Consider the following 15431-nt stretch of genomic DNA (forward strand, 5'->3'; position numbering starts at 1 on the left):
CTTCCGCTTATCTGAGTGTCCTCTAGGAGATACGCAATTTTGGCATTTTGATTTGAATCAGAATCTTGAGCGATGACAGCAAATATGGAAACACCAGGAGAGTTATTTTCAGCAACATAAGCAGAATACACATTTTTATCAAATATTGGTGCATTGTCATTTACATCTGAAATTTTAAGATGCAGCTTTGTTGTACTAAAAAGAGGAGGTGTTCCGAGATCTGTGGCTGTAATGGTCATATTATATTCAGGGACATGTTCTCTATCCAAGTATTGATCTAAAATCAAATTGTAATAATTTGTTAAAGAACTTTCCAGTTTAAAAGGAAGTTTTTTGTCAATAGAACATTTAATTTCTCCATTTCTCTCAGCATCTTGATCTAAAATATTCAAAATTGCAATTGTTGTACCGGGAGGTGAATCCTCAGAAAGTGGACTTGAAAATGACATTACATTGATAACTGGAGCATTGTCATTTACATCAATTACGTCAATTATGACTTTACTGGTGCCAGTCAGTCCTCCCTGATCTTTTGCTTCCACTCTCACTTCATACTTTTGGCTTCTTTCAAAGTCTATTCGGCCAGAAACATAAATTGTGCCAGTGCTTTCATCAACTGTAAACATGTTTGCTGCACTGCCTTTCATTTCAGACAAACTATAAGTGATGAGTCCATTTGAACCACTATCAGCATCTGTGGCATTTACAGTAATTATACTTGTTCCTTTGTTTGTGTTTTCTAAAATAGAGGCCTTATACACAGATTGATTGAAAATTGGTTCGTTATCATTCGCATCCAAAACATCAATTTTGATATTAATTGTACCAGATCGTTGCGGTGTTCCTCCATCTATTGCAATTAATTTTAAATTCAAACGGGGGTGTCTTTCTCTGTCCAAAGGCTTCTGGAGAACCATTTCAACAAATTTGCTGCCATCTGGATTTGCATGCTGATTCAAAATAAAATTTCCGTTTTGTGCCAGAATATAATTTTGCACCCCATTTTGTCCCACATCCTGATCCTCTGCACTCTTTAATGGGAACCGCACTCCAACTACAGCCGATTCGCTTATTTCAAAAGTAAGAGCTTTATCGTTTGCAAAGACAGGAGCATGATCATTAATATCCAAAACTTCAACAATTATTCTGTGCAGCTCTAGCGGGTTTTCGAGAATCATCTCAAAGCTAAAGCTACACTGTGTCACATCCCCGCAAAGCTCCTCTCGGTCCACTCTGTCATTGACAACCAGCAGTCCTTTGTCTGCTCTCAGCTCCGCATACTGGATTTTTCCTCTCGTCACGATGCGTGCACGGCCGGAAATCAGTCTCTTTAAATCCAAACCAAGATCTTGTGCCACATTTCCAATCACTGAACCTTTCTTCATTTCCTCTGGAATGGAATAACGAGTTTGACCCCCTACCGTGATCAAATGAAGCAGAAATAGGATTGTTCCTATATGCTGTCGCCATCCATAAAACAACCTCCATAATCCGCACGGCAAAGGGAAAAGGCTAGCATCCATGGTAAACAAAAAGGAACACGCTACATTAAGCAGATTTTGAAATATCTTGATAAATAATCCGTTGTCTGATCACTGACGTTTACCGGCAAATGCAGAGCTTGCTTCACGAGCCCTCTCCGTCAACAAATGACAGAAAATCTCCACCCTTGCTTTGTCACTATGAAGGACTGAATGACGACAACCACCAAAATCATAGACGGGTCAACAGCGTCTCCTAGAGTCCAAAATGTGTAACGACTTGCGCTTTGCAGCAGATCAACCGACGTTGATTTATTTCCATGCAATCTGAAGTGTTAAAAAGCAACAACGAAAAGTAACAAAAGTGAATGACGTGACGATACAGCTCAGTTCCGTATAAAATATCATCAAAAATATTTATTACAGCCCTTGAGACTCTTTGTGATTAAGGGCTATACAAATAAACATGACTTGACTTGACAGTAGGGTACTTGCCAGAATTTTAAAAACAGAAAAAGAAACAAATATTGCACTGTACATTCTTTGTCTTTGAATCGGAGCTTTATTTTTGGGATGAGACACACAGTAGAAAGGAAATTATTCAAATCCTTCGATTAATGATCCAAACTTTTATGTGCATATCAATTTAAGAATGACGTAGTTTCTCCATGCCTCATGATAAACGGAAGGAATATTTTACTTAACTTTTATTATTGTTCTTATACGTAAATGGCTGACAACTTAAAGTGAAATATATATAAATAAGTTAAAAACTATTGTGCATTTGAATTAATAACGGATTTTTTTTGTTTTGTATCATATACATTGATTGTTAACAATCCACAAAAGTTCCCTAAAAGTATGGCTAAAATGTGGGTCTCAAGTGAAGCCACATGGAGTCCCAGGTATACATAAGACAACACTGACTCTCTTATGATGTACAAATATTAAAATGTTGTGGAAAATAAAAACGGTTGCAGTAAAGTTGTATAACTAAATGACTAAATATTTGACTCACCAAAGTTGACATCTGTGAAAAGTTTCCTGCCATCGGTTTGTTGTCAGCATCAACTCCATCCACGCTCACTAAACTCTGACTCATTGCTTGCATGTTTTTCACGTCACTCCTTCTGGAGTCGGTGGTCCTGCACACCTCGTAGTTGTACACGTGGGGGAGGGTGGCCGTCCCCAAAGTATCTGAGTACCTGGGCGGGTAATAGGGGATGACGGGCAGGTCGGATAGGACACGAGACTGCCTCCACCTGTACACTTTGACCGATACGATGAGCAGCAAGCAGACAATGAAGAGGAAAGAGACTACAGCAAGTGCCAAGACTAAATAAAAAGTCAGCTTGTCATTGTACTCCTTGTCAAGGTCGCTGAACTCAGACAGCACTTGAGGAAAACTGTCTGCCACCGCTACATTAACCACCACCGTGGCAGAACGAGAGGGCTGCCCATTGTCTTCCACCACAACAGTCAGTCTTTGTTTGACAGCGTCTTTCTCCGTCACTTGTCGGATGCTTCGGATTTCTCCGTTGTGAAGACCCACTTCAAACAGCGCCCTTTCTGTGGCTTTCAACATCTTATAGGATAGCCAGGCATTCTGCCCGCAGTCCACGTCCACGGCCACTACTTTGCTCACCAGGTACCCTGCTTCTGCTGAGCGGGGAACCATTTCCGCCAGCACCGAGCCACCAGTTTGGACTGGGTACAGGATTTGAGGGGTGTTGTCGTTTTGGTCCTGGATCACGATCCTGATGCTCACGTTGCTGCTGAGTGGAGGAGAACCTCCATCTTGTGCCCTGACCACAAAGTCCACTTGCTTAATTTGCTCATAATCAAACGAACGAACCCCAATAATGATGCCACTTTCTGCATTTATTGAAACATAATCAGAAAGAGGAGAGCCCCTGATACTACGATCCTCTAAAATATAAGAAACTCTGGCATTTTGACTATCATCATGATCTCTTGCATTTAGAGTCAGAATTGAAACGCCAGGGGGATTATTTTCCGAGATAATCGCACTGTAAAATGGTTGGGAAAATACAGGAGCATTATCATTAACATCCGAGACTTTGAGCTGAAAAGTTGTTTTCGTCCACAAACTCGACACCCCTGCGTCTGAGGCAATAACAGTTATATTATACTCCGGTACGCTTTCACGATCTAAATGAGTGTCTGTTAACAGCGTGTAATAATTCCTCAAGTTTGACTTTATTTTGAATGGTACATTTTGCTCAATTCTACAAGTCACCTGTCCATTTTCAGCCGAATCTATGTCTTTAACGTTAATAATGGCAATAGTTGTGCCAGGTGGGGAGTCCTCTGACACGGGACTTGTGAAAGACATGACACTGATGGTGGGGGGATTGTCATTTACATCCATGACGTCAATGACCACCTTACATGAGTCTGTCAAGCCTCCTTGATCTTTTGCATCTATTCGCAGCTCATATTTTTTATTTTTCTCATAATCAATAGAGCCTGAGACAGAAATGACCCCGATTTTTTCATGGATAGCAAATACATCTCGCAAGTTGCTGTCCATATCGGAAAAATGATACGTAATGAGGCTATTAGAACCAAAATCTGCGTCCGTGGCATTAACAGTGACAACAGAATGGCCAATAGGAGAGTTCTCCATTACAGAAGCTTTGTACACGGATTGATTAAAAACAGGAGCGTTGTCGTTTGCATCAAGAACAATAATATTTATATTTACAGTACCTGACCTTTGTGGGCTTCCTCCATCCACTGCTATTAATTTTAAAGCCAGGAGGGGGAGTGACTCCCTGTCAAGTGGCTTTTGGAGCACCATCTCCGCGTATTTTTTGCCGTCCGCATTAGAATGCTGTTTCAACGCAAAATAGCTATTCTCGGTTAAAAAATATTCCCGCAAGGAGTTAACACCTACATCCGGGTCTTTGGCACTGGCCAGGGAGAATTTTGCACCAGGATTTGCATTTTCACTGATTTCAAAACGGATGTTGTTTCTTTTGAACGTCGGGGAGTGGTCGTTGATGTCTGTAATTTCAACAGTCACGTGATGCAGCTCGGTGGGGTTTTCTAATATCACTTCGAAGCTGAAGCTGCAAGGCGTCACGTCCCCGCACAGTTGCTCTCGATCTATTCTCTCCCGGACAAGCAGCAGCCCTTTGTCCGCTCTCAGCTCGACGTGCTGCACGTTATCCCCAGTCACGATCCGTGCACGCCCAGAACGGAGCCTACTGAGATCCAAACCAAGATCCTGGGCTACGTTTCCGATCAGTGAGCCCCCTTTCATCTCCTCTGGGATTGAGTAGCGGATTTGTGCAGCTGATCCATTCAGAAAAAAACAACCAAAGACAAAGAGGGCAGTTGCCCGTCGATATAGTACTCCCCAGCTCGGATTTTTCCACTCCATAGGAAATCAAAAATATTGTTTCAAAATAAAAACGGTGTATTTATCTAGATGCAATTTAATCCAGTGTTATTTAGCGCAGCGATCGTTTGATGTTGACGCAAAGCTCTGCTGCGCCAAATGAGAGTAAAACAGAGGAGGGAGCTGTCTTCCACAGCGTAGCACTGAGCATTCATTTCCAATGTAACAGCGCCCCTTTGGGGAGAATACGTGTAGTTGGCCATTTTGACATACCAGATAGGAGAAAAAATAAAAAATAAAAAAATATGCTGGTGAAATTATATATATATATATATATATATATATATATATATATATATATATATATATATATATCGCCTGTACTAGCACGTTAATTGAAAATATAGTAAACATTTAAACCAAACTACTAAAGTATTAATTTGCACAAACAATGATGTAATACAATCATATAATGGAAGAATTTCGGTAACACAAATGCTACAAATAAGTATTTTTCTATGACCACTGGTCGACACATTGAGTGACTGTGATCTTCAGCACCACGGACAGAGGAAAAATGACTTGAATTTAATGAGACAACGTCCCTTACATTGTCTCTCAAACTCAAGCAAATTAAAAAGTGTCACCCTTTTGCAGAAAAAATAAGGCAAAGGAGGAGTATTTTATATTATGAGAAATAAAATGTCGTCCACGTACTTCAACAGTACACAAGTAAGCCAAAACCTCGACAAATATCAATCCAAATCAATTAAATCCATTAAGGAAGCAGGTAAATGGCTAAAAAAGGATCGACTTGAAATGTACTGCCGGTGTTTTCTGTTTGATTTCAATATGATACTCTGAAAAGTGTCAAGACTGTATATCTGGATCAACCTGGAGAAAGTATTCAATCAGATCATACTGTAGCTTGAAACTCCCACACTTCATTAAACCTTGAATGTAAAAACTGTAAGCCTAAAGAGTAATAGAGGACTTATTTAGTGCAGTATATGCAAAAACAGACTCTAAATATGATAACTTGTGCAACACATCTTCCATAAAAACACATTGAAACAGTGAAAAACTCACTCACCAAAGTTGACATCTGAGAAAAGTTTCCTGACATATGTTCGTTGTCAGCATCAACTCCATTCACGCTTACTAAACTCTGACTCATGGCTTGGATGTTCTTCACGTCACTCCTTCTAGAGTCGGTGGTCCTGCACACTTCGTAGTTGTACACGTGGGGGAGGGTAGCTGTACCCAACGTATCCGAGTATCTTGGAGGGTAATAGGGGATGACGGGCAGGTCGGAGAGAACACGAGACTGCCTCCACCTGTACACTTTGACTGAAATGATGAGCAGCAAGCAGAAGACAAAGAGAAAAGAAACTACAGCCAGCGCCAAGACTAAGAAAAAAGTCAGGTTGTTGTCATACTCCTTGTCAAGGTTGCTGAACTCGGACAGCACTTGAGGAAAGCTGCCTGCCACCACCACGTTGATCACCACCGTGGCCGAACGAGAAGGCTGCCCGTTGTCCTCCACGACCACAGTAAGTCTGTGTTTGACTGCGTCTTTATCCGTCACCTGGCGGACGCTTCGGATTTCTCCGTTGTGGAGGCCCACTTCAAACAGCGCCCTGTCTGTGGCTTTCAACACTCTATAGGAGAGCCAGGCGTTTTGACCACAGTCCACGTCCACCGCCACCACTTTGCTCACCAAGTAGCCAGCTTCTGCAGATTGGGGCACCAATTCTGCCAGGACAGACCCACCTGTCTGGACTGGGTACAGAATTTGAGGGGCATTGTCATTCTGGTCTTTGATCAAGATTCGGACGGTCACGCTGCTGCTGAGAGGAGGAGAACCTCCATCTTGTGCTCTCACAATAAAAGTCAGCTCTTTGATTTGTTCATAGTCGAATGAGCGAACTGCAGTAATGATTCCACTTTCTGCATTTACAGCCACAAAATCACTGATTGGACTTCCTCCAATTTCACTTTGCTCCAAAATGTAAGAGACACGTGCATTTTGTTTTTCATCTAAGTCTTTAGCTCTCAGTCTAAGAACAGAAATGCCTGGCAAATTGTTTTCTGGAAGATTAGCGCTGTAAGAGCTGACCGGAAAGACAGGAGCATTGTCATTGACATCTGTGACTTTCAAATGAAAAGTTTTTTTACTGGAGAGAGAAGGCGAGCCAGTATCTGAAGCTTCAACTGTCACGTTGTAGTCTGGCACACTTTCGCGGTCTAAATTAGCATCGATTATCAAAGCAAAGTAATTTCTCAGATTGGATTTAATTTTAAATGGAAGTTCACCTATGATTGCACATCTCACATGGCCATTTTCACCTGAATCTAAGTCTTTTACATTAATTATACCAATAGTTGTACCAGCAGGGGAATCTTCTGACACAGTGCTAGTAAAGGACATTAGATTTATAATTGGTGCATTATCATTTAAATCTGTTACTTCGATTTCCACTTTTGTCGACTCACTCAGCCCTCCTTGATCATTTGCCTCAACAATGAACTGTATTATTTTATCTTTTTCATAATCAATTTGTTTCAGAATAGAGATACTTCCCGTATTCTCATCTAAATGAAACATTGTTGTTATCCCGACTTTTGATTTTGAAAATGCATAAGTTACTTTACCATTTGAGCCGCTGTCGGCATCAGTGGCATTAACATTTAGAATGTGGGTACCTGTTAGGGTATTTTCAGTCACTTTAGCTTTATACAATGTTTGGTTAAAGACAGGAGCATTGTCATTTGCATCTAATATATTAATTTCTATATTTACTGTACCTGATTTCTGTGGGGTTCCACCGTCCACCGCCACCAATTTCAAAGAGAGTCGTGGTATTATTTCTCTGTCTAAGGCTTGCTGAAGAACCATTTTGGCATGCTGACTTTCCCCAGGAGTGGCTTGGTGTTTTAAAACAAAATGATCACTCGGGATTAAAATATATTTCTGTACGCTATTTGAACCTACATCAGCATCAGAGGCTGTCTCTAAAACAAAACCGGAGCCAAGTGCAGCAGATTCACTAATTTCAAATATTAAATTATCATTTTCAAATGTAGGAGCATTGTCATTCACATCCAAAACCTCGATGGTCACAGGGTGCAACTCCATGGGGTTTTCCATTAAAATCTCAAAGGTGAAACTGCATGGCGTCACGTCTCCACACAGCTGCTCTCGATCTATTCTTTCCCGGACAAGTAGCAGCCCTTTGTCCGCTCTCAGCTCGACGTGCTGCACGTTATCCCCAGTCACGATCCGTGCACGCCCAGAACGGAGCCTACTGAGATCCAAACCAAGATCCTGGGCTACGTTTCCGATCAGTGAGCCTTTTTTGATCTCCTCGGGAATCGAGTAGCGCATTTGGGCTTCGGATCCATTTAGGAAAAAAAGGCAAAAGACAAAGAAGCAGGCTGTCTGTCGCCACAGTCTTCCCCTTCTGAGATGATTATTGTTCCCTTCCATTTGAAAACAAAAATCCTCTTCAAGTAGAGATGATATATTATGCAGAAATTATTTTAAAAGTAATTTGTCAAGCGTCTTTTAGCGCAGCAATCACAAGCTGTTGACGCAAAGCTCTCCTGTACCAAATGGCAGTAAAAAAGAGAGCTGGCCTGAATTACGCAGCAACAAAAATCCATTTGAAATGTAACAGCGCCCCTTTGAGGCAAATGCAGACAAATAACCCAGTTAGAGAAGCTCTGTGTACAAACACCATTACTAAAGACACGCTAAAACGGTTCCAACTCCAAACAAAACCATACGTCTCTTCTTGGAGGATACATTTTAGACTTACACAAAAATAAATTGTAATAACTAATGCATAAAATAAAAGCGACAGGACACCTGTTTGTTAAATACAATGTTGGGACTATGATGTAATAGTTCCTTCCTTTACTGTGAGCTCTTCAAAAACAATCAGTTGTTCCTCAGTTACATAGACAGCAACAAACAAGGCTCCTTTTACACCAAGTCAACTAATATGTCATAAAATGTATATTTTAGTACATATTTTAAAATCCCTATTTATATACTTTTGCCTGATATGCAACAACCACCAGTTAAAACCTTATAAGGAACTACACAACCATTAGAACAAGTGAAGACCTCAAAAATAACCATTTCAACATACATTCGGGTTTATATTCATAATAGGCTTCAAACAGGAACAACATGCTGTGAAGTAATATATCTTTTATATGTGGATAAATGTATTATTCTTATTAAATAATCAACTTAGCCCCCGCGACCCTAATGAGGATAAGCGGTACGGCTAATGAGATGAGATGAGATGAATCAACTTAGCTCAAACTATGTAACCTTTTTGGGACTTAAAGCACCAAACTATAGATGTATATTCACTTACCATATCAGGTAATACTAGATTTCCTTCTGGGTATATCGAGTTGACAAATAAATACACCATAAATGTAAAAAAATGTGTTACCACATGGTTGAAATCTGGTTGAAAGTTTCCTGATATTGGCTTGCTGTCAGGATCAACTCCATCCACTCTCACTAAATTCTGGGTCATGGCTGGCATGTTCTTCACATCACTCCTTCCCGTGTCGGTCATCCTGAACACCTACAGTTGTACATGTGGGGTGAGGGTGGCCGTCCCCAACCCGAGTACCTGGTCGGTAAGGGGATGGCGGGCAGGTCTCAGAGGACACGAAACTTCCTCCACCTGTACTTTTGGACCGACACAATGAGCACCAAGTTGACAACGAAGGGGAATGAGACCACACCCAGCGCCAAGACTAAATGAAAAGTCAGGTTTTCGTATCCCACGTCATGGTCACTGAAATCTGACACAGTACTCGAGGGAAGCTGTCCGCCACCGCCACGTTTACCACCAAAATGGCCGAACAAGAGAGCTGCTCATTATCCTCCACCGCCAAAGTCGGTCTTTGTTTGACGGTGTTTTATCCGTCACTCGGCGGGGGAAAAAATACAAGCCATCTTGACATCCTCAAAATTATTTCAAATGTACACTTTGTTTTTTTTTTTAAATAGAACCTCAGAAAATGATCACAATGATCATAAAATATCATGCAGCAAATTGATAGCTGTCCGTATAGTCTCCACGAGCAGCTGACGAATAAAAAAAAAAAGCCCCAAGAGGAAGACAACCGTGCAGGCCCCTTTTACTCAATTTTGTGACGTGTCACCAGCCGCACCCTGAGCATTTTCACAGCATTGTACGGCCGGTAGAATGCGTTCTTCAGCTCATTGTCAATGTCTCATGTGCTATGCATGTTTTAATTGACGCTATAGTTTAACTGGAAATGAGTTTCAACACGCACATTCAAGCCATAAAATTGTTTTTAGTGAAACCCTGCACAATATAAACATGTTAGTGATCCTGGTGTTGTTAAGGAAAAATAATTTATATCTTCTATGGGGAAATGCAATGTGTTGTTTTATTCTTACCTATGGTGGGTAGTAATGGCAAATATATCTATAGTAGTACTTTTATTTAGCTCTCAAATCATTTCCCCAATAATCCCAAATATTAATAAAACACCACTATCGAAGAAAATACCAAAACTATCACTGCAGTCCGAAATGAAGAATATAAATTATTAAATGCACCTATTAACACTAACACAAGATGGCCAACTGGCACACAACATGGATAAAGCTCTATTAGTTGGATATGTAAGAAGTTATACAGTATATCATATGTTCTTTTGGTTGATGGGATTAACTAGAAAACAGATTACAGTAAAAATACAATGGTCAGAATGATTTAATGAACAAAACCAAAATAAATACAAAATTGAAGGATTCACTTAATATGCCATATTGGAATATCCACCCAGACTCCTTTTTGTCATTTTCACAAAATTATATCTGTTTTAGTTGACAGAATGGTGTTCATTAAATTAATATGAATAACCCCAAAATGTGAAATTTTTGACTCACCAAAGTTGATGTCTGTGAAAAGTTTCCTGGCATTTGCTTGCTATCAGCATCAACTGCATCCACGCTAATTAAACTCTGACTCATGGCTTGCATGTTCTTCACGTCACTCCTTCTGGAGTCAGTCGTCCTGCACACCTCGTAGTTGTACACGTGGGGGAGGGTGGCTGTACCCAAAGTATCCGAGTACCTGGGCGGGTAATAGGGGATGACGGGCAGGTCGGAGAGAACACGAGACTGCCTCCACCTGTACACTTTGACTGATATGATGAGCAGCAAGCAGACAATGAAGAGAAAGGAGACCACAGCCAGAGCCAAGACTAAGTAAAATGTCAGGTTGTCATTGAACTCCTTGTCACGGTCGCTGAACTCTGACAGCACCTGAGGGAAGCTGTCCGCCACCGCCATGTTGACCACCACCGTGGCCGAACGAGAGGGCTGCCCGTTGTCCTCCACCACCACAGTCAGCTTTTGTTTGACGGCATCTTTATCTGTCACTTGGCGAACACTTCGTATTTCTCCGTTGTGGAGGCCCACTTCAAAGAGCGCCCTGTCTGTGGCTTTCAACACTTTATAGGATAGCCAGGCGTTCTGCCCGCTGTCCACGTCCACAGCCACCACTTTGCTCACCAGGTAGCCCACTTCTGCTGAGCGTGGCACTATTTCCGCTAGCGCCGAGACACTAGTTTGGACTGGGTACAGGATCTGAGGGGTATTGTCGTTCTGGTCCATGATCAGGATTCTGACAGTGGCCATGGAAGTCAGGTGAGGGGAACCATTATCCCGGGCGGTGACGTTAAAGTCAAAGGACTTGATTTGTTCATAATCAAAAGATTTAATTGCCTGGATAAGGCCGTTTTCAGAATTGACTGAAACAAAAGATGACACTGCTACTCCGTGAATTTTCTTTTCCTCCAGGAAATAATACACTCGAGCATTCTGGCCAGAGTCTGCATCGCTAGCACTTACTGTAAATATGGTAAACCCAGGAGAATTGTTCTCAGGGACAGTTTTACTGTAGACCGATTGATGGAATTTGGGAGGGTTGTCATTTACGTCAGATATTTTAATATTGATGTTTTTAGTGCTTGAAAGAGGCGGTGAGCCTAGATCCGTCACTGTAATTGTTACATTATAATCAGGGACTGTTTCTCTGTCTAGAACATTTTCTGTTGTTATAGTGTAGTAACCATTTAGAGAAGGCTCAATTTTAAAAGGTACATCATCGTCAATTGAGCACTTAATGACACCATTGCTCTCGGAATCTTTATCATTCACATTAATAACAGCAACAGTTGTACCTGGGGTAGAATCCTCAGGTATAGACTGAGAAAATGACATTAGTTCTATTGTAGGGACATTATCATTCTCATCAATTACATTAACAATTACTTTACATGTATCTGTATAACCTCCATGATCACTGGCATGAATATCCAATTCATAGTTATGTGATTTTTCATAATCTAATTTGCCGGTAATTTTTAGATCGCCTGTTTTAAGATTTATGTCAAACAACCTTTCTGTTTCTTTGGTGGTGCGAGTGGAAAATGTTACGTCACCATTGAGGCCTGCATCTGCATCACTGGCACTAATAGTGGTGATGAGTGTTCCTACAGGGGAATTTTCTGGCACATCGACCTTATAAACAGGTTGAAAGCAAACTGGTGCATTATCGTTTGCATCCATCACAGTGATGTGAATTCTCACCATCCCTGATTTATGTGGCTCACCACTATCTGAAGCAATCAACATCAGTGTAATGCTTTCTTCTTTTTCCCGGTCTAGAGGCTTCTGTAACGCCATTTCAATTAATTTCCTTCCATTTGGCCGACTTTGAATTTCCAACTTAAAATCATTTGAAGGTTTAAGTACATATTTTTCAATATCATTTACACCAACATCAGGGTCCTCTGCATTCTCAAGTGAAAAACGAGTTCCTACTGCAGCATTTTCCATGATTTTCAGATTAATTTCAGGCTTTGGGAAAGACGGACTATTATCATTGATGTCCACAACCTCCACTGTAACTCGATAAAGCTGGATTGGATTTTCTAAAATGATGTCAAAACTGAAGCTGCAGGGTGTCGTCTTCCCACAAAGATCTTCTCGGTCGATGCGCTCTTTCGTCACAAGCGTGCCTTTGTCACGCTTCAAATCGACATATTGCCGATCTTCTTTTGTTATAATGCGAGCTTTACCTGCCACAAGTCTGCCCACATCCAACCCCAAGTCCTTTGCAATGTTTCCAACAAAAGAACCCTCCGCCTGCTCCTCCGGTATGGAATAGCGTGCCTGGCCAGCCACGGAGCGCAGCTCCAACAGACAAAGAATCATAAGCAGTGTGCGCCATTCGCCCCTCACTGCATGTATCCAAGTCCAAGACATCGTATATCCAAAAAAATATCGAGGTGATTCGTATATAATACGAGGAGTAGGTTCCCTTAAACAATCAGAGCGATCCGAGGAAAATATCTCACGGCAAATGGTGATCATCCGTCGTCTTTCTGAGCTCGAGATAAAAAAAGGGAGCCAAAGAGGGGCTCAACTGCGCAGACCTGTGCCACCCCGTTCCTATGACGTGTCACTAGTGGCACCCAGAGTATTTTCACGGCATTACAACTCAGCACGAGGTCCTCATTGACTGGTAAATAGCTATATAAATGCAGCACAATTACCATTTAACATAACCCTAACCCTTTAGCTGTAATTATTCATTGCGATGACTTTCAGTTATGCTAAAGTTGAGCATAACTGTAAGACATTGTAATGAATAATCAGAAAGGGAAAATTCTTAAGCACCTTGGACAGTGTCAATAATAACCGAACAAAAAAATAATCATATGTATAATCGTAGGAAATTCATTCCAAACAATTCCACATTGAATTTTCATGATATTTTATTTGTGTCTCCAGTTAGAAAATCCACATGCTCATAGAACAATAACTAACAAGACCAACAGCACGTTGCAACACCTTTGTTTTAAATATGAGGATAGACAATAACAAAAATATCGAATGGCATAAATTGAATCATTTGACACACTTACTTTACTGACATCTGCTTGTGGTCAGCATGCACTCCATCTACACTCATTAAACTATCACTCATGGCTTGCATGTTATCCATGTTACTCCTTCTAGAGTTTGTGGTCCTGCACACCTCATCGCTGTACACCTAACGTAGGGTGGTGTTCCCCAAAGTATCTCAAAACTTGGGTGGGTATTAGAGGATGACTGGCAGATCGGATAAGACATGAGATTCTCTCCACCTGTACACGTTGACTAATACAATGAGCAGCAAGCAGACAATAAGGAGAAGGGAGACAACAGCGAGCGCCAAGACTAGGTAAAAAGTCAGGTTGTTGTCGTAATCTTTGTCAAAGTTGCTAAAATCAAAGTAAAAGTCAGCTTTATTGTCAATTCTGCTGCATAAACAGAGAATTGAAATTGTGTTTCTTTCAGCCCTTAGTGTCTAAAAGGTTAAAAAAACACTATGCTAGGACACACTACTCTAAGACACACTTGTAGACAGTACAACACTTAAATAGAACTGTTTGACGCCGTCCTTATCCGTCACTTGTCGTACGCTTCAGATTTCTGTTTTGTGGAGGCTCATTTCAAACAGTGCCCTGTCTGTGGCTTTCAACACTTTATAGGAGAGCTAGGCGTTCTGCCCACCAGGTAGTCCGCCTTTGCAGAGCAGGGAAGCATTTCTGTCTATGCCTGGCCTCCTGTCTGGACAGGGTACAGGATCTGAGTGGAGTTGTAATTTTGGTCCATGATCAGAACTCGGACGGTGGTTATGGAACTCAGACGAGGGGATCTGTTTTCCCAGCCAGAGACATTAAAGTCAAAGGAGTTGATTTTGCCATAATCAAAAGATTTAATTGCCTGGATGAGGCAATTTTCAGAGTTGACTTAGACGAAAGACGACATGGCTGCACTATGAACTTCTTTCTCCTCTAGAAGGTAAGACACTCGAGTATTCTGGGCCCATGTCTACATCATTACCACTGACAGTAAAAATTAAAAAAACAGGAGAGTTATTATCTGATTCAGTCCTACTATATTCTGATTGATGGAGTTTGTGTGGGTTTCAAGATTAATATTTTTACTATTATTGAAAGTTGGCGAGCCTTGATCAGTCATGGTTATTTTGACATTATTTTGAGGGACAGTTTCCCTGTGTAGGAATTTTTCAGTCACTGCAGTGTAATAAGAGATTACTCAATTTTCGTCAATGCAGGACTTCATGACTTCACTCAGGAATGGCTTGAGAAATACATTAACAATTACTTTACATGTATCTGTATAACCTCCATGATCCCTGGCATGAGCATTCATTTGATAGATTTCTCAAAATTAAACAGTCCACTAATTTCAATTTCTCCTGAGTTCACATTAATTGCAAACATTTCCTTTGTTGATTCAGTAACTTGATTAATAAAATATGTGACTTCTCCATTGAGGCCTGCATCAACATTGTTTGCACTTACAACTGTAATCAACATACCTTCAGGTGAAATTTCTGGCACATCTACTATATAAAAAAGTTGAACACACATTGGTGAATTATCGTTTGCATCCAGTGATGTGAACTTTCAGGGTCCCTGATTTATGCGGCTCACCA

The 15431-nt window shown here is 41.0% G+C and overlaps 1 protein-coding gene across 21 annotated transcripts in view; it reads right to left on the reverse strand.

Annotated features, from left to right (window-relative positions):
• LOC148360213 (protocadherin gamma-A4-like) overlaps nucleotides 1-15431 on the reverse strand; it is a 275781-nt gene that overhangs the window by 134454 nt on the left and 125896 nt on the right. Inside the window, exon 1 of one of the 21 annotated variants that reach the window (XM_088343681.1) lies at nucleotides 10802-13305. The exons of the other annotated variants lie outside the window; for them this stretch is intronic. Coding sequence (XP_088199807.1) covers nucleotides 10802-13294 — 2493 coding nt within the window. The 5' untranslated portion in view covers nucleotides 13295-13305. Of the gene's footprint in view, nucleotides 1-10801; nucleotides 13306-15431 lie in introns of those variants that run through there. 21 annotated transcript variants of the gene reach the window in all.

This window comes from Urocampus carinirostris, chromosome 9, assembly GCF_059441175.1.
Source record: "Urocampus carinirostris isolate Australia breed hairy pipefish chromosome 9, RoL_Ucar_1.0, whole genome shotgun sequence".
In the NCBI taxonomy this organism is placed as follows: Eukaryota; Metazoa; Chordata; class Actinopteri; order Syngnathiformes; family Syngnathidae; genus Urocampus; species Urocampus carinirostris.